Genomic DNA, 17139 nt, shown 5'->3' with positions numbered 1-17139 from the left:
GGAGCGCGCCCTCATTAAAGATGGCGCCTAGGAGGCTTCAGACCTGGAACGGCGCTGATTGGATGAGTCTCGGAGGACTTCCGGGAGTTTTCCATCACTCTGTGGGACTGTAGAGAGGAGTTTGCACGTGGATCGTGGTTCGAGTGGGCTAGATGGAGACAGTCCCCAAGCCGGGCAGTAATGTTCCACCCAAGAAGGACAGACTGCAAGCCAAGAAGAAGGTAGGGATCTCCTTGGGGTGGAAAGGAAGTTTTTATTTGCGGGGTTCGAGGGGCGGGGCGAAGGGCAGCGGAATACGAGGGATCCTGCTCTGTTGGTAGAAACCGCGGCGATACTGGGAGCAAGAGACCACTGGGACTGCGGCCGGAGCTTCTCCAGGTCCCCCTCATAAACGGAAGAGGAGTCGAGAGCTCCGCCCCCAGAAGCCAAAGAGAAATGACACCTCAAAGAAGTTTCGGATCTCCAAGAAGCCCCGAGAACTGAAGAGTCCGGGGCCTCAGCGGACCTTTTCTGGGGTGAGCCTGGGACCTCCCGGGGTGCCGAGGCAAGTCGCCTTGTGCTTTCAGGGTCGGGGGGTTGGGGTCAGCTCGAGCCTGTTTCTTAATTGCCTCCTCCCTGCCGCAGGCCCAGGACCCATTTGCAGGCCCCGCCCCTGTCAGTGTGGAGGTGGTTCGGAAGTACTGTCGCATTGACAAATCCAAGGAGGTGAGGGCTAGTCGGAGAGTGGGGAGCGGTTGCAGGAGGGAGTGTCTGGGTGAGTTGAATGGAGGCGGGGCTCTCCTGTGACCCCCGCATCCCTTGGTCCTTCTCTCACTTCATCTCTCACCGCTGTTTTAGCTACCACATGCGAAGACCAAGACACGAAGCCGACTTGCGGTGGCTGAAGCACAAGAAGAGGAAACAAGTGTCAGAGCTGCTCGATCTGAGCTTCTGCTTGCTGAAGAACCTGGGTGAGTGGACCCTGATGTGGGCCTCCCCAGTCCCTGATTTATGGGGCTCTAATTTCTGATTGTGATGCTGGGATACCCACTTCTTATTAGGAAGCTTTAATGCAACTATCACGCTCACTTGCAGGTTTCTGGAAGGAGAGGATGGGGAGGACACGGCAAAGATTCGCCAGGCTGACATCGTGGAGGCTGTGGACATTGCAAGTGCAGCCAAAGTGAGTCTGAGAATGGAAAAGGGGCCAATGGGTTGGCTGATGGTGCAGAGTAAGACGGGAGTGGGGACTAGGAGAGAAAAGTCCTGAAAGGAACCAACTCTCCTTTTCCTTTTCTTTTTTTTCACTATCCCTTTTTCCAGCATTTTGACTTGAACTTGAGGCAGTTTGGACCCTACAGGCTAAATTACTCTAGAACTGGGAGGTAAGGTTGAATTCCAGTGACTTTAGCCTAGCCCATCTCAGCCATGGCAGTGTACATATGGGTTGTTGACGTGGGGGGGGTCTTGTTATTTGCTTGCATGTGTGCTAAGTGTGTATGGTAACATCTCTCCTCTCACCTGGAGAGGAGAAGCTGGCGTGGGACAGACCCTTGAGTCCGGGCACCCGCCCTACACGCACCTTGTACTGACACCCTGCCTGTCCTCCACCTTCAACAGACACCTGGCTTTTGGAGGACGCCGGGGTCATGTGGCCGCCCTTGACTGGGTAACAAAGAAGCTCATGTGTGAGATCAACGTCATGGAGGCAGTGCAGGACATCCGGTCAGTGGCCTTGGTCAGCGGCCGGGGGGGATGAGACAGCCCGTCACTGATCGACCGACAGCCGGTGGCTCCCTTTCACGTTGCTCCGCTCCTCCACCCCTCTCAGGTTTCTGCACTCTGAGGCACTGCTCGCTGTCGCCCAGAACCGCTGGCTTCACATTTACGACAACCAGGGCATCGAGCTCCATTGTGTCCGCCGCTGTGACCGGGTCACCCGACTTGAGTTCCTGCCTTTCCACTTCCTCCTGGCCACAGCTGTGAGTGACTGCAGAGTGCAGGGCCCGGATGGCAGCCCTGAGAAGACTGACCCTCCCCTGGGGCCCCAGAAGGGGGAGGACAGAGGGCAATCCGGGCTCCTTCCCTCTCTCACAGTCAGAGACAGGGTTTCTGACCTACCTGGACGTGTCAGTGGGAAAGATCGTGGCAGCTCTGAATGCGCGGGCTGGACGGCTCAGCGTCATGACTCAGAACCCTTACAACGCCGTCATCCATCTCGGACACAGTAACGGTTGGTGCCTGGCAGAACTTTAACCCTCACCATCCTGTCTTGCTTTTTTTTTTTTTTTTTTTGGCCATGCCACATGGCTTGTACAATCTTGGTTCCTTGACCGGGGATTGAACTTTGGCCCATAGCAGTGAAAGCTGAGTCCCACCCCCTGGACCAGCAGGGAATGCCCCAGCTTTTCATCTATATTTTAACGAGTCCCTTCGGGTTGCCCCTCTGCTCCCCTTTTTGGTTACCTCTTGGCCCTGAGTCCCCCTCTTTCGCAGGTTTAATCACCTCAGCGCCCTATTAGTAACTTCTGCTCTTCTCCTCTGATGCACAGGGACTGTGTCTTTATGGAGCCCAGCCATGAAGGAGCCACTGGTAAAGATTCTCTGTCACCGAGGTGGAGTCCGGGCTGTGGCAGTAGATTCTACAGGCATGTAAGTCAGTTGTTTGGGCCTGAGGTGCTAGGGGTTGGGGCGGGGCGGGGGTGGGTGGGTGGCCGGTGTCTCAGTCTGAGAGAAAGTCCTCGAAGGCAGTGTGCCTTTGGGAGCACAGACTCTGCACCCAAGCTGCTTGGGCTTAAATCCTGGTGTTACCCCCTGACCAACCATGTTGGCAGGTATGTTAGGTGACCTCTGTGTACATGGTCTTCACCCTAAGACTGGGGATATGAGTATCTTGCTCAAGGGCCAGAAGATTTTAAGGAGCCTGATAGTAAATATTTTAAGCTTTGTTGGTAACGGAGCACAACTGAGTGTTGTATGTAGGTTCTTAAATAACAAGAGGAGAAACAATGGATGGCAAGCCACTAATGGAATGAGAAAGCAACTGAATGCAGTATTTGTGTGACAGAGGTCTACTCTTGGAAAGAACTGGATTCCTGTTTCTGTTTGTTTTTCTGCCATGCCATGTGGCATGCAGGATCTTCAGTTTTCCAACCAGGGATGGAACCTGCCCCCCCTTGCATTGGAATTGTAGAGTCCTCACCCCTGTACTGCCAGGGAAATCCATGAATTCCTGCTTTTGAGTGTATAGCACTTTTAGCTTAGTTGAGGTTCAAAGTTAGTGTTCCAAATCATCCAACTCAACTGCAAATGTTTATCTACAGCTGCCAATTTGTGAAGAGGTTTTGGGTATTTTGGGCTTCCCTGGTGGCTCTGACAGTAAAGAATCTGCCTGCAATGCAGGAGACCCAGGTTTGATCCCTTGGTCAGGAAGATCGCTTGGAGAACAGAATGGTTACCCACTCTAGTATTCTCGCCTGGCCGATTCCATGGACAGAGGAGCCCAATGCGCTGCAGTCCATGAGGTCACCAAGAATCAGACACGACTGAGTGACTAACACTTTCACTTTTGAGTATTTTATCTTTGGAAACATCTTTTCACACAGATAGATGATAAGACGGATGGTGCTTGAAATGCTCTGAAGTGACGTCTGTCACTGAGATTCTAGTGTGCTTGGCAGCAGTGTGAAGAGATAAGATGTAGTGTCTGCTTGACCACAATACTGTGCTGCCTTAGCACAAAAAGCAGCCGCAGAATAAGTAACCAAATGAGTGTAGCTGTGTCCCAGTTCAGTTGCTCAGTCGTGTCCAACTCTTTGCGACCCCATGGACTGCAGCACGCCAGGCCTCCCTGTCCATCACCAACTCCTGGAGTTCACTCAGACTCGCGTCCATCGAGTTGGTGATGCCATTCAGCCATCTCATCCTCTGTCGTCCCCTTCTCCTCCTGCCTTCAATGTTTCTCAGCATCAGGGTCTTTTCCAGTGAGTCACTTCTTTGCAGCAGGTGGCCAGAGTATTGGCATTTCAGCTTCAGAATCAGTCCTTCCAATGAATACTCAGGACTGATTTCCTTTAGGATGGACTGGTTTGATTTCGTTGCAGTCCAAGGGACTCTCAAGGGTCTTCTCCAATACCAGAGCTCAAAAGCATCAATTCTTTAGCAGTCAGCTTTCTTTATAGTCCAACTCTCACATCCATGCATGACCACTAGAAAAACCATAGCCTTGACTAGACTGACCTTTGTTGGCAAAGTAATGTCTCTGCTTTTTAATATGCTGTCTAGGTTGGTCATAACTTTTATTCCAAGGAGCAAGTGTCTTTTAATTTCATGGCTGCAATCACCATCTGCAGTGATTCTGGAGCCCAGAAAAATAGTCTCTCACTGTTTCCACTGTTTCCCTATCTATTTCCCATGAAGTGATGGGACCAGATGCCATGATCTTAGTTTTCTGAATGTTGAGCTTTAAGCCAACTTTTCACTCTCATCAAGAGGCTCTTTAGTTCTTCTTTGCTTTCTGCCATTAGGGTGGTGATAGCTACATATCTGAGCTTATTGATATTTCTCCTGCAATCTTGATTCCAGCTTGTGCTTCTTCCAGCCCAGCGTTTCTTATGATGTACTCTGCATATAAGTTAAATAAGTAGGGTGACAATATATAGGCTTGACGTACTCCTTTTCCTATTTGGAACCAGTCTGTTGTTCCATGTTCAGTTCTAACTGTTGCTTCCTGACCTGCATACAGATTTCTCAAGAAGGCAGGTCGGGTGGTCTGGTATTCCCATCTCTTCAAGAATTTTCCACAGTTTGTTGTGGTCCACGCAGTCAAAGGCTTTGGCATAGTCAATAAAGCAGAAGGAGATGTTTTTCTGGAACTCTCTATTGCTGTGTCCCAGTATGACTTTATTTATGAATACTGACACTGGAGTTTTCAAATAATTTTCACGTCTTGAAATATATTTCTTCTGATTTTTTTCCCAACCACTTAAAAATGTGAAAACCATCCTTGTAGGCTCTACAGAAAGTGGTGGGCTGGTTTTGTTGACTCATGGGCCGTAGTTTGCCAAGCTTGGCCTTCAATTAGGAAACTGTTGTAGATGTGAACACCAGTCAAGGTCTTCAGAGGCGCACATGACGCCTGGTAGGTGGGGAGCACTGTTTCATCATCGTCGTCAAAGACGACTGTTCTCTTTAGGTCTGGCTGGTGCTGTGGGGGCTTTGGGGTGGCCGGTCCGCTTTGAATTTCCACCCTTCCTGAGAGACTATTTGCATTTCCACAGCTGTTTTGTCTGGTTTGTATTGTATGTATGTCTGGATCTGGCAGACTTTCCCACAAGTTCCCACGTGTTTTTCTCAAATTCTTTCATCCATCAGGCATTCATTGGGTGCCAGCTGTAGGCTGGGTTCTGGGGTAAGGTTCTGGGGGTATAAGGATGAATCTGCCCTGGTGGGGCGTTCCAGTTACACTTTATTTACAAACACAGCTGAGGAGTTGGCGGGCCGGGCGAAACACTCAGGTTCTACTCAGTCGTCTCCCATCACCCCACCTTTACCGTGTCCGTCGCTGGATGCTTCACCCCTGCCCACAGCTCCCTGCCTGCTCCCTTTCTGCCATATTGCCCTCACTCAGAACACGACGTCTTGGACGCTAGCTGTCCCCATAGCTTCATGTTTTTCAGCCATCGGTCATGGCAGACGCAGAATCCCTGTTGGCTGAGTGCTCCTCGGGAGCCCAGGCCCTGCTGGTGGCTTTGGCTGCATTGCCCCATTACTGCTCAGGACCTGTGACGTCCTGGCTGCTTTTCCCCCCAGGGTGTGCAGCTTGCCGTCTCACAGTTCCAGCCTCTGCTTCTTCCTTCTTTTAGTGTGTCCTGTCAGAATACTTTTCCCATACGGCTTGCTTCCTCGTATACCACCGTTCAGGAAATCAGCTAAGGAAAGCCTGCTGACTGCTCAGGCCCCTGGGACCCCCTGGTTGTGTCTTTATGGATCAGTGGTTTGGTTCTGCCCCTTTACTCCAGGTCTGTGCCAGTCTGGCTCTAGGAGAGTGGGGGGCCTCTTCCAGGGCCTTCTGCGGGCCCCTGGCCCCGAGCTGGACTTGGCCTTCCCTGGGCTGCCTGGGTCAGCTGCTTCTGCTCAAGGCTCCGTCAGTTGTTCACAGAGGTTTGGCCAACAGCCCAATGCCAAACAGCTCTGGTCCTTGACTTTGGGCCCACCCGTGTAGCTCTGGTCCTCCTCAGGGCTGCCTCGGACCAGCCCTGGCTCCAGAGATGCCACGGGCTGTCGTCCTCAGCAGGCTTCCTGGAAGCTTGCATTAGGATTGGACTGGACCCTCAAGAGTTGATCTGTTTCTTGCAAGTTCAGTAGGATGGTGGCATGGCCTGGATGCCCATCTGGCTACCGGGTGGGTGTCTGCACAGAGGCTCCCAGAGGTGGATGTGGGGGGCAGGAGCCAGCGGGTGCCCTTGAGTTGTTGGCCCAGTGAAGGCTGTGACCTGTGTCCCAGGAACCCTCAGCAAGTCCTGGTTTGTGCTCATGACCTCTCCCTCGGGTGGAGCTGGGCCCTCTCTGTCTTGTCAGGACAGGTATCCAGCTGGGCCTTGCATCAGTCCCATCGCAGGCCAAGTCTCTGCTCAGAGGAGCGCCTTAGTGTTTTCTTCCTGGGCTCACAGTCAAGGTTAAAATATGAGTCTTTGGCTTCTGGCAAACAGACATGCCCTGACCTGGTTGGCCACCCTTCAGCATCTCTGAGCAACGTGAACATCCATAGAAACTCCAGCCTCTGAAAGTAAATGTCTTATGCGGTACACACATCCTTAAGCGGATTTTTGACAATTTTTTTTTTTTTTTTTTAATTTGGCTGTATCGGGTCTTAGCTGCATCACATAGGACCTTTCTAGTTGTACCGAGCAGGCTTGGTTGCTCCATGGTATGTGGGATCTTAGTTCCCAGACCAAGGATTGAATCTGTGTCCTCTGCGTTACAAGGCAGATTCTTAACCACTGGGCCACCAGGCAAGTCCCTTTCTCGAGAGGATCTGGTCACCAGCCTTGCCCTTCCTCCTTCTAGCAAAAGGGGCCCTCTAGCGCATAACTTCCTTGCTTTCTAAGGTTTTCTCAGGTCCACGCAGTCTCCACCTTGTGGCCTGTCACTGCCAGAGAGCCACTTTGGGGACTGTTGGTCTCCCATCTGACCTTCAGGAGCCTCTGCAGTTTGTCCCCTCCTGGCCACAGTCCACCAGCCAGGAAAACAAACTCATTTCCATCTTCCTGTCTCTACAGTCTGTTGTCCATTTATTCAAACCTGCTGTACATCTCTGTTTCTTGTGCTTTTTTAAAGTGAATTTCATTTAAACCTTTTGTTTTCGGCTCCCCTGGAGAAGGAAATGGCAACCCACTCCAGTATTCTTGCCTGGGAAATCCCATGGATGGAGGCGCCTGGTGGCCTGTAGGACTGAGCGACTTCACTTTCACTTTCATTTAAACCTTTCTCAGTTTTCAGCACAACCTTCAAATTGCTCCTGTGCTTTCTATTTTCATTTATCCTCGCCCGTGCTGGGTCTTCACTGCTGCGTGGGCTCTTCTCTAGTTGCGGTGAGCAGGCTTCTCATTCGGCGGTTTCTCTTGCGGACCATGGGCTTCAGGGCACGAGGGTCTCAGTAACTGGGGCATGTGGGCTCAACTCCCAGGTTCTAGAGCACAGGCCCAGCTGCTCCGCGGCATGTGGGATCTTCCCAGATCAGGGGTTGAACCCTTGTCTCCTGCATCGGCAGGGAGATTCTCCAGCATTGAGCCACCAGGGAAGCCCTCGTGTGCTTTCCTCACTTGATCTTAGCCAAAAGGCCGAGAAGCAATCCTCTTGTGCTTTCTTGAGTATTACCTAGAATGGCTCAAGTCCCACAGAGCCTCCCTGACCACTGCCGTCCCCCTCTCCCTCTGCTGACCGCTGGGCTGCCTATCTGTGTGGTGCGACCTTACACCTGAGTGTAGGCTGTCACATGCATCCTCCCTTTCATTCACATGTAAAGACACAGCTCTAACTTGAATTCTAGCTCCACCACTTACCCCAATCTTTTCTTTGGGCTTCAGTTTCCTCTCTGTAAAAGGGAAATGAAAAGAGGTGCGTAGTGGTAGTGGTCCTGTCCTTATCAGTCTTCTCCCCCAGCAGACCTGATGCTTCATGCTGTGATTAACTTCCTCCTCTCACTCCCAGGCACATGGCCACCTCTGGCCTGGACCACCAGCTGAAGCTGTTCGACCTGCGAGGGACGTTCCAGCCTCTGAGCACTCGGACCCTGCCCCAGGGAGCGGGGCACCTGGCCTTCTCCCAGCGGGGACTGCTGGCGGCGGGAATGGGCGACGTGGTCAACATATGGGCAGGACAGGGCAAAGCCAGCCCTCCTTCCCTGGAGCAGCCCTACCTCACGCACCGGCTCTCGGGCCACGTGCACGGCCTTCAGTTCTGCCCCTACGAGGATGTGCTGGGGGTGGGGCACAGCGGGGGCATCACCAGCATGCTGGTCCCTGGTGAGCAGGCAGGGCTGGGCCTCCAAGTGGTGACCTCGCGATGGAGGCTCTTGTGGGCCGGACCCTGAGACAGTTGGGGGCACAGGGCCCCATCAGGCTGGAGCAGGTTCCTGTTATAGTTCCATGTGCCCCCCTCTCCCTCCAGGGGCTGCTGAACCCAACTTTGACGGCCTGGAGAGTAACCCATACAGGAGCCGGAAGCAGCGGCAGGAGTGGGAGGTGAAGGCGCTGCTAGAGAAGGTGAGGACGCGCCTGCGCCCCCGTGGGCTGGGGCGGGGGTCTTAGGAAGAGAGGGTTTCAGCGGCGCCTCTGCTTTCCGTCCCTCTTTGGTGTCACCTTCCTGTGGCTCCTTACCCGTCCCTGTTCTTTTGTGTTGCATCCAGGTGCCCGCCGAGCTCATCTGTCTAGATCCACGAGCCCTGGCAGAGGTCGATGTCATCTCTTTGGAGCAGGCAAAGAAGGAACGGGCAGAGAGGCTGGTACAGAGCAGGGTCCCGAGGGCCTGGGTGCCCCTCACCCGCGCGTCCCGTCCCCGCCACGTCCTCAGCAGCACAGCTCCCTGCCTCGGAGGCTGCTGCAGCTTTCACTCCCCTCCCCTCCCTCAGGGCTACGATCCCGACGCCAGGGCTCCCTTCCAGCCAAAGCCAAAGCAGAAGGGCCGCAGCTCAACCGCGAGTCTGGTGAAGAGGAAGAGGAAGGTCATGGATCAGGAGCACAGGGTGAGCGGGCACCGGGGGCGGGCCGGGCGTCCCATGGGCAGCGCCCTCCTGCTGGCCTCACCCGCCTACTGCTTCTCACCTGTCTCTCCCCACCCAGGACAAGGTCCGCCAGAGCCTGGAGCAGCAGCCGCAGAAGCAAGAGAAGGCCAAGCCCACAGGGGCCCGGCCGTCAGCCCTGGACAGATTTGTGCGCTGAGTCAGGCTCCTGGGCCCAGAAGAAACATTCTCTCCCCACGTCCACCTGTGGGGAATGACCCGTCCTTGGAATGAGGAGGGAGCAGGGAGCCCCCTTCCTCCTGGGTTGGACAGCTGGTTCCTGGGGTGGGGAGTGAAAGTGAAGTCGCTCAGTCGTGTGCGACTCTTTGCAACCCTGTGGACTGTAGCCTACCAGGCTCCTCCAGCCATGGGATTCTCCAGGCAAGAATACTGGAGTTGGGGTGGGGGGTGGTCAGTATTAAAAAGGAACGTGGACTTTTGGATACCATGTCTCGATCATCCCGTGAATCTGTCCCCTGCCCACGTGCACCCTGGGGCTGCTCTCGGATGTGAGGGGCTGTCTCCCCTCTGGCTGCACCGGTCTTGACCGGCTCCCTAAGGCCTTCCTCCAGGGAGAGGTGTGCTCCAAGTCCCTGGAGATGGCCTTCCCCACCAGCAGGCTCTGGTAGCCTCTGGGTTTCCCAGGAGAGTCCTGGACCACACTGTACTCAAAGAGCAAAAGAGACAAGTTTATTGAGGGGCCTGTGCCCCTCCCCTGACGTGGCTGGAGAGAACAAGCCAGCGAGTGCGGGTCTTCCTGACGACCATCTCAGGGGCTGGCAGGCCAGGCAGCCCCCTAGGTCCCTCCTGTGCCCCTCAGTCTTCAGTGACAGCCCGAGCACCTGTGTGGAGCAGCTTGCTCAGCTGCAGCCAGCCAGCGCTCCTGCTTTGAACCTGGGAGAAAGAAGGTGGCGGGGTGCTGGCTGGACCCGCCATTGCACACCCCTCTCCTGGGCCCCCAGGCCCTCTCAGCTGTGAAGCCAGGCTATTAACCGGCATCGGAGGATGCCCAGGACCCCCTGGAGCCAGGAGCAGAAGGGTACAGTTCTTTCCCCATCAGAGCCACCTACTAGCTTCCAGGCTTCCTGCATCTCCCAGGGGTCCAACTTATGGGATGTCAGCAGGAATTTCCCATAGCAGCACCGATCCAGGGGGTAGTGGGTGGCACCAGCCAGCTTGACAGAGTGGGTTGGGGCAAGGCCTCCTCGGCGGGCACTTAACCCCACAAAGACATCCTCCAGGGGCAGAGGGGGCGCCCGGCTGGCCACCTTCAGGATGAGCTGCACAGCAGAAGCTGATAGCACATAGCCCGTGCCTGAGGCGTAGGGGGGGAAGGGACCCCAGGAGGGAGGCCACTGCTCCTCCGATACCTGGTGCTTGCCTCCCGGTGACCGAGAGGGGTGCACCCGCCAATGCACGCGACCCAAGTACAAGAGAGGCACTGGCTGGCTCCCCAAAGTGGGGCTTCCGTCCCACTTCGCATCTCCAGCCTCTGCCTTCCTCGGGGGCCCCACGCCCGTCTCCCATTGCTCCCAGCGGCCTCCCCGCCTGACCAGCTCCGACACCAGTTCGGGGACGTTGACGAACACATCATCGTCGGTCTTGAGGATGTACCGGGCCGTGGGGCAGTGTCTGTCGGCCCAGCTCAGCCCGCTGAGGGTCTTGAGGGTGAGGTTGCGGTAGGAGTCCTGGAAGGCCGCCTGCATGATGTCCCCGTGGGCCGCCGACTCCCACACCAGGTCGCTCCCGCGCGACCCCCAGCCGGGCTCTCCCAGTAGGAAAACAGTCTGCACCCTGAGCCCGCGGGCCTCGCGCAGGCGGCCCCAGGAGGCCCGGATGGCATTTCTTTGGTTCAGGTTGTCCGGGGCGGTGCACACCAGGATCAGCAGGAAGGGAGGGGGGCCGGGCGCACTGCACGCCGCCTCGTTGGGGATCAGGAGGCGGGGCAGGGCCAGGGGCGGCCCGGGCGAGGCCGGGCCGGGGAGCAAGGAGGCCAGGGAGAGGCTCAGCAGCTCCTCCCCAAGGCCGGAGGGCCCAAAGAGGGTCCAGACGAGCAGGAGCAGCAGGGCGGCCAGGAGCAGGCGCCGGGAGAGGCCGGGGCGCATGATGCGGCGCGGCCAGAGGGCACCTGGGGGGAGAGACCGGGCGCGGTTAGAGGACGCGGAGCGCGGCTCTCAGTCAACGGCCTGCATTAGGCCACGCCCGGGAAGGGGCGGCGGCCGGTGCCGGCGCCCCACGCTGCCCTCGCGGCGGGGCCCGCGGGGACGTTACCTGGTCGGCGCGGCCGCCGAGGCCCGGCTCCATGGCCGGCCGTCTCCGCCGGCCGCCCCTCCCTGCCGGAAGGCGTGGCGTGCGCGGCCCCCGCCGGAAGCTCCGCGGCTGCGCGCTCGGCGGACACACACCGGAGAGCGCGGGGGAGGCGCCAGGGAGTCTTTGCTCCAAACGGGAAGCAGGGTTGGATCCGCGGGCCTCGGCCACAGCGGCTGGACGCTGTGCGGCCGGCGCCTCCCCCCACCCACCCCCGCGCGCCGGGGTTCAACGTTTCCGGGCCACCACCACCAGCGTCTCCAGCCTTCGGATACTCACCTAACCGGCCGCTGGCTCGGCTCAGCTACCTGCGCAAGCCCCAACACCCCGCCAGCCAGCAAGGGGGAGCCGGGCCTCGGGAAGTCTGAGGGCGCCCCCTCGAGGGTGAATATGCGGCTCCTCCCTCTAGCCACCTGGAGAGGGGCACCAACAGGTAAAAGGTTGCTTCCGCTAATGGGGCGTGGCAACAGCACAGCTTTAATCGAGACCAAGAGTGTTGGGAGTTCCCTCGAATATACCTGTCAACGCAGGGGACACAGATCCCACCCCAGGTCCCGGAATGCCGCATGCCCTAGGGCAGCTGAGCCCAGGGGCCACCACTATGGCGCCTGCACACTACCGTGCCGCGGAGCGTGTGCTCTGCAAGGAGCAGCCACGCTCACAACTAGAGAGAGGCCGAGCGCAGCAAACGGAACAGAGAGACCAAGACAAGCTCTGGGCAGCTGAGGGGGGACATCAAGCAAGTGTGAAAAATGACCAACAGGGCCCAGTGTGAAAGCATATTCCCTATTAGAGTTTCCAGAAAAACGCAAAGAACCACAAGAGAAGGAAGCCGTAACTGTATAAACTATTTATTCACACAGCACCCACACATTATTTCTTCTTGGACACACCCACAGTGCGACCACGGCGGCCTGTGGTCTTGGTGTGCTGGCCTCGAACACGGAGTCTGCAGGGAGAAAAGACAAAGGTTACTCACCACACCAAGCAAAGATCTGGCAAAAGACGGCATGAGAGTCCTTTGGGAGTCTAAGGACAGACAAACGGGCCCCCACTCACCCCCAGAAGTGGCGCAGCCCCCTGTGGGCCCGAATCTTCTTCAGGCGCTCCAGGTCTTCGCGGAGTTTGTTGTCTAGACCGTTGGCCAGGACCTGCACAGACCGGAGACAGTGAGGGATGGCTGTTCTCCACCCTGGTCTCTAGGGCTAGTCCCAACCGGCGAGCCTGCTTTTCTCTCAGCTCTCCCCTCTCCACACACACACCTGGCTGTATTTTCCGTCCTTCACGTCCTTCTGTCTGTTTAAGAACCAGTCTGGGATCTTGTATTGGCGTGGATTCTGCATAATGGTGATCACACGTTCCACCTGGCAGGCGGGACGAGGGTCAGGTTCAGACAGCCCCATCTCCAGGCAGGCCCACCTCCAGCCCCCTCCCTGTCCTCACCTCGTCCTCAGTGAGCTCTCCTGCCCTCTTGGTGAGGTCGATGTCCGCTTTCCTCAACACCACATGAGCATATCTTCGTCCCACACCCTGAGGAGAGGTTTTAGAGTTGTGTGAGTCTGACCTTTTGGGTTTCCTCTATAGACCCATGATTCAAAAAGCACACAAAAGTAGGGTCCAAAATAACTTATACTCTTCCAGATACAAAGCCTAATCATTAAAGGGAAAATAAAGTTTTGATACCCCCTGAAAGCTGCAGCACCCAACAGTGGCACCTTCTCATTTCTACACTGTGGAGAGGAAATTGATGCCTCTCAGTCAATGGAGCATCAAGGCAACAAGATCAAGGTTCTCTGAATTAACGGTTAAGGGATAGATAACATTGTTAGTTGCTCGTGATGTCAAAGGGCAACAAGCCACGATCCTTTGGGCAGGTCACTGCATCCCTATGATCAAAATAAACACTGAAACCAGTGGCATTCTAACACTACCAACACCAGCAAGGTGCTCCTTGTGACCTGAACTCACGAGCCAAACAGATTTGGAAAGTGAAAGACTGTGCTGGGCTGAATAGTGTTCCACCAAATTTCTGTTTATTTGGAACGTCAAAACATGGCTTTGGTTAGAAATAGTTAAATCCAATGACTGGTATTCTTATAAAAGGAGAAGACACAGACAGGCAAGAAGGCCATGTGGTAAGGTGAAACACTAGAATGATGCAGCTGCCAAGACAAGGAAACCAAGGATGTTTGGCATACAGAACTGAGAGTAACCAAGAGATTCTCTTGTTTTAAGTCAACAAATCTGTGTCACAAAGGCCCCAGGAAATTGGATTTCCTCTCTGTAAGAAAGTGACCTGGAGGTCAAATTACCAAGTTGATTGAGAAGAGAGTAAGATCTAAGTGTCTCTCTGGCCCAGCAGCGTCCAACTCTTTGCAACCCTGTGGGCGGTAGCACACCAGGCCTCCCTGCCCCCCACCACCTCCCAGAATTTGCCCAACTTCATGTTCACTGCATCGGTGATGCTGTCCAGCCATCTCACGTCTGATGCCCTCTTCTGTCCTCAATCTTTCCCAGCATCAGATTACCAAAATACTGGAGCTTCAACATCAGTCCTTCCAGTGAATATTCAGGGTTGACCTCCTGACTGGTTTGATCTCCCTGCTGTCCAAGGGATTTTCAGGAGTCCCTTGGATGCATCAATATTTTCTCCCTCCTATTTTTTAGTGTTTAGAACTTTTGATAAACAGCTTTTTAAAAAAGTTGCTGTCAAGCTTTTTGAAAGCCCTGTCCAGTCATTGTGAGTAGCTCCAACCATGTTTCCAAACAATGCAGATGACCAGTTAACATCCTGCTTTAGAGGAAGGGCAGTCCAACCTTAAGGAGTCTTCATAGCAGAAGTGTACAAACGAAAAGAAGGGATCATGGCATAAAAAAATCTTGCAGATGTGTTACCTTAGTAAATACCGTTTTCTGCTTATGTCACCTTTGATATGTCAAAGTTAATTCCCCAATTAACTATGCTCCTTTAATTTTTTGAGGAATCCCTCCTCCTACTCAGCCACCACCCCCAGCACTCCCTTCCAACTTCTAAGTATTACTTAACCCCACATTCCAAATCATTAACAAAAGACCAGGTACCTCTAAACTTTGGCTGTCTCACCAGAGAAGAGCCAGCAAAAGCTGAAACACAGCAAAACCCCAAGTAACTGTATCTCTAGAATAATCTTTCCCAGTGATAAGCAGGGCATGAGGTTCCCTAATAGATTCTTATCAAAATACTCATTAAGTACTGGAAACTGCTTCCAAAATCTGTTTTAAGGTTAAGATATATACTTAATGTAACAAATGGGAAACTAGTTAATTTCAAAGAAGCAGAGAGAAAGGGTTTAATAGAAGCATCCTATCAACCACACATCTTTTTTTTTTTTTACTTTTTTTACTATCTGACCTAAGCATTCTAGCAATCTTTAAAAACAGAAGCAACCTCAGAGATACAGCAGGTTCAGTTCCAGACCACACCCAACAACACTGAAATAAAGAGTACTCTTGCCTGGAAAATCCCACGGATGGAGGAGCCTGGAAGGCTGCAGTCCATGGAGTCACTGAGGGTCAGAGACAACTGAGGGACTTGACTTTCACTTTTCACTTTCATGCATTGGAGAAGGGAATGGCAACCCACTCCAGTGTTCTTGCCTGGAGAATCCCAGGGACGGGGGAGCCTGGTGGGCTGCCGTCTATGGGGTCGCACAGAGTCGGACATGACTGAAGTGACTTAGCAGCACATGGTATTTTGGTTTCCCAGCACATGTAGTTACATAATCTATTCAGTGAGCAACAGCCTCTTAAAATCTATACACACCTTAATCAAGACACTTTATTACTATGAAGTACTAACCATCATCTGAACTTTAAGCAAGTCTAAATCTTTTTGCAATAGTAACAAAGGTCACTGATCACAGGTAAGTGTAACAAATACACCAGTAAAAACTTTTAAAGTTATTTCATCAAAATGTGACAGACACACCATGTGAGCAAATGTGGGAGAACTGTCTTAAGAGCTGCCACAAAAACACAGTATCTGCAAAGTCCCATAAAATGTGAGCCCGAACTGTATTTTTCACTGCCTTTACTAGTCTCACAGAAAAAGATGAAAAGACGAAACGTACTATTTAAAAATGAAAGCTGTGCTCCTTGAATTACAGAATGAAAAAGTAACTGTGACAAATCTCACCAAGAAAAGCTGATATTGATTTGCTGTTTTAAACAATCTATAAAATACTTATCATAGTGTCTTCTGGGGTTCTAAGAAAAGCCTATCCTTGGCTCCAAGAAGTGTAAACATACTGGCAAAAAAACATTTGGTCATTTCCACAATTTTATCTTTTTAAAGGATAACATCACTATCTGGAAGTTCATTAGGTTAAGGGAGATAGCCAAGCTTGCATTCACTGACAACTATAGGCTCCTTCATACTTGTAATCTCTTGGCATTTCTACTTATCCTTCAAATGGTACAATTATGTAACTTCCCCATTCCCTAGGTGAAATCTCTTGGTTTGACCTGAGAGGACTCTTTGGCTTTTCTCACTTACCTTTTGGGACAAATGGGGCAAGCGGTTAGGTGGACTAACTGCTCTCTTAATCATTCTTTTTTTTTTCAACCTAGCAGACAAGGTCATCTGGTTGGAACTCCCTCAACCTGCCTCACTTTCAGCTCAGGTGTTGACAACTCAAGTTTCATCTATAGTCTCTAGTCCTTACCCTGCGTGTCTTAGTCGCTCAGTTGTGTCTGATTCTGTACGACCCCATGGACTGTTGCCCCACCAGGCTCCTCTGTCCATTGGAATTCTCTAGGCAAGAATTCTGGAGGAGATTCTCCAGGGGATCTTCCCAACCCCAAGGATCAAACCCTGGTCTCCCATATTGCAGACAGATTCGTTTACCATCTGAGCCACCAAGGAAGCCATCAGTCGTTACCCTACTTTACCTTAATTGCAGTGATGGCAAAGGCAATTTTCCGCCGCCCATCGATGTTGGTGTTGAGTACTCGCAAGATGTGCTGGAACTTCTCAGGAATTACTAGAGACTGATAAGAGATTGAGGGAGAAATCAGACAGTGAACTACTATCAAACCGTAACCTCAAACACGAACGCTAAGCTTGTCACACAGGGAGCAAGAAACCCCCGTCAGGTCTTCACGACACAACAAACTCCTGAGTCCTGCAGACAGCAGGAACATGAAGTGTTCAGCCCTGGGAAAACGCAACCTCGGGGAAGAAGCGTGTCTCCTACCCTTGCCCCAAGTACACTCTGAGTGCCGGAGACACAGGTCCCCACACACGCCCAAACCGTTCTAGTGCCCGGGGAGGGACTTCCTCTGGCCCTAGTCCCCAGAACTGGATGCCTTTAGTTGTCCTTTTCCAGAAGCGGTATCCAAGGCTCCACCCAGAAAGTTGCGGGCCCTCAAGACAGGACATTTTCAACCCTCTGACAGCAAGACCTTCCCTGCCCCGGTCCCGATGTTGCTAGATCCCCGCAAGGATTGTACTCTTACCATGGCGGCGGCCCCAGCGGCGGCGTGTAGGCCTCCAGTGGAAGAGAAAACGGAAGTGACGTAGCAGCCTTATATTG

The 17139-nt window shown here is 53.5% G+C and overlaps 3 protein-coding genes across 5 annotated transcripts; 1 reads left to right on the top strand and 2 right to left on the bottom strand.

The window, feature by feature from the left end:
• The first annotated feature begins 64 nt into the window (after positions 1-64).
• Positions 65-9702, top strand: WDR46 (WD repeat domain 46). Its single transcript, XM_069563430.1, has 15 exons — positions 65-221; positions 321-515; positions 625-705; positions 838-950; positions 1075-1162; positions 1303-1364; positions 1600-1704; positions 1811-1961; positions 2077-2212; positions 2532-2631; positions 8191-8504; positions 8650-8744; positions 8888-8983; positions 9110-9223; positions 9321-9702. Exons 1-15 carry the CDS (start codon positions 153-155, stop codon positions 9417-9419), a joined length of 1818 nt encoding a protein of 605 aa, XP_069419531.1. The 5' UTR covers positions 65-152; the 3' UTR covers positions 9420-9702.
• A 225-nt stretch (positions 9703-9927) lies between these two features.
• On the bottom strand, positions 9928-11981 carry B3GALT4 (beta-1,3-galactosyltransferase 4). 2 transcript variants are annotated; one of them, XM_069563431.1, is made up of 2 exons: positions 11846-11981; positions 9928-11387 (listed from the first exon to the last, which is right to left on the bottom strand). In XM_069563431.1, exon 2 carries the CDS (start codon positions 11362-11364, stop codon positions 10228-10230), a length of 1137 nt encoding a protein of 378 aa, XP_069419532.1. In that variant the 5' UTR covers positions 11365-11387; positions 11846-11981; the 3' UTR covers positions 9928-10227. The 2 variants fall into 2 exon arrangements, with proteins under 2 accessions (XP_069419532.1, XP_069419533.1); XM_069563432.1 differs by lacking the exon at positions 11846-11981 and adding an exon at positions 11531-11838.
• Positions 11982-12394: 413 nt separating this feature from the next.
• On the bottom strand, positions 12395-17131 carry RPS18 (ribosomal protein S18). 2 transcript variants are annotated; one of them, XM_069563434.1, is made up of 7 exons: positions 17063-17108; positions 16496-16594; positions 15060-15243; positions 13010-13096; positions 12829-12930; positions 12626-12717; positions 12395-12515 (listed from the first exon to the last, which is right to left on the bottom strand). In XM_069563434.1, exons 2-7 carry the CDS (start codon positions 16534-16536, stop codon positions 12440-12442), a joined length of 582 nt encoding a protein of 193 aa, XP_069419535.1. In that variant the 5' UTR covers positions 16537-16594; positions 17063-17108; the 3' UTR covers positions 12395-12439. The 2 variants fall into 2 exon arrangements, with proteins under 2 accessions (XP_069419535.1, XP_069419534.1); XM_069563433.1 differs by lacking the exon at positions 15060-15243 and having other exon boundaries at positions 17063-17131.
• Positions 17132-17139: the final 8 nt, after the last annotated feature.

Source organism: Ovis canadensis, chromosome 20 (genome assembly GCF_042477335.2).
Source record: "Ovis canadensis isolate MfBH-ARS-UI-01 breed Bighorn chromosome 20, ARS-UI_OviCan_v2, whole genome shotgun sequence".
Taxonomy (NCBI): domain Eukaryota; kingdom Metazoa; phylum Chordata; class Mammalia; order Artiodactyla; family Bovidae; genus Ovis; species Ovis canadensis.
Note: the sequence above shows the minus strand (reverse complement) of the source record. Positions and strands in the feature narration are given on the sequence as shown.

Excerpts from the sequence above, each read along its gene's own strand:
- WDR46 (XM_069563430.1), top strand. The coding sequence starts at position 153 with ATGGAGACAGTCCCCAAGCCGGGCAGTAATGTTCCACCCAAGAAGGAC. Across the intron at positions 951-1,074 it reads CTGCTTGCTGAAGAACCTGG|GTTTCTGGAAGGAGAGGATG; the intron begins GTGAGTGGACCC and ends GCTCACTTGCAG. Across the intron at positions 8,505-8,649 it reads CACCAGCATGCTGGTCCCTG|GGGCTGCTGAACCCAACTTT; the intron begins GTGAGCAGGCAG and ends CTCTCCCTCCAG.
- B3GALT4 (XM_069563431.1), bottom strand. The coding sequence starts at position 11,364 with ATGCGCCCCGGCCTCTCCCGGCGCCTGCTCCTGGCCGCCCTGCTGCTC.
- RPS18 (XM_069563434.1), bottom strand. The coding sequence starts at position 16,536 with ATGGGCGGCGGAAAATTGCCTTTGCCATCACTGCAATTAAG. Across the intron at positions 12,718-12,828 it reads AGGACGGAAAATACAGCCAG|GTCCTGGCCAACGGTCTAGA; the intron begins GTGTGTGTGTGG and ends CGGTCTGTGCAG. Across the intron at positions 12,516-12,625 it reads GGGCTGCGCCACTTCTGGGG|ACTCCGTGTTCGAGGCCAGC; the intron begins GTGAGTGGGGGC and ends TTCTCCCTGCAG.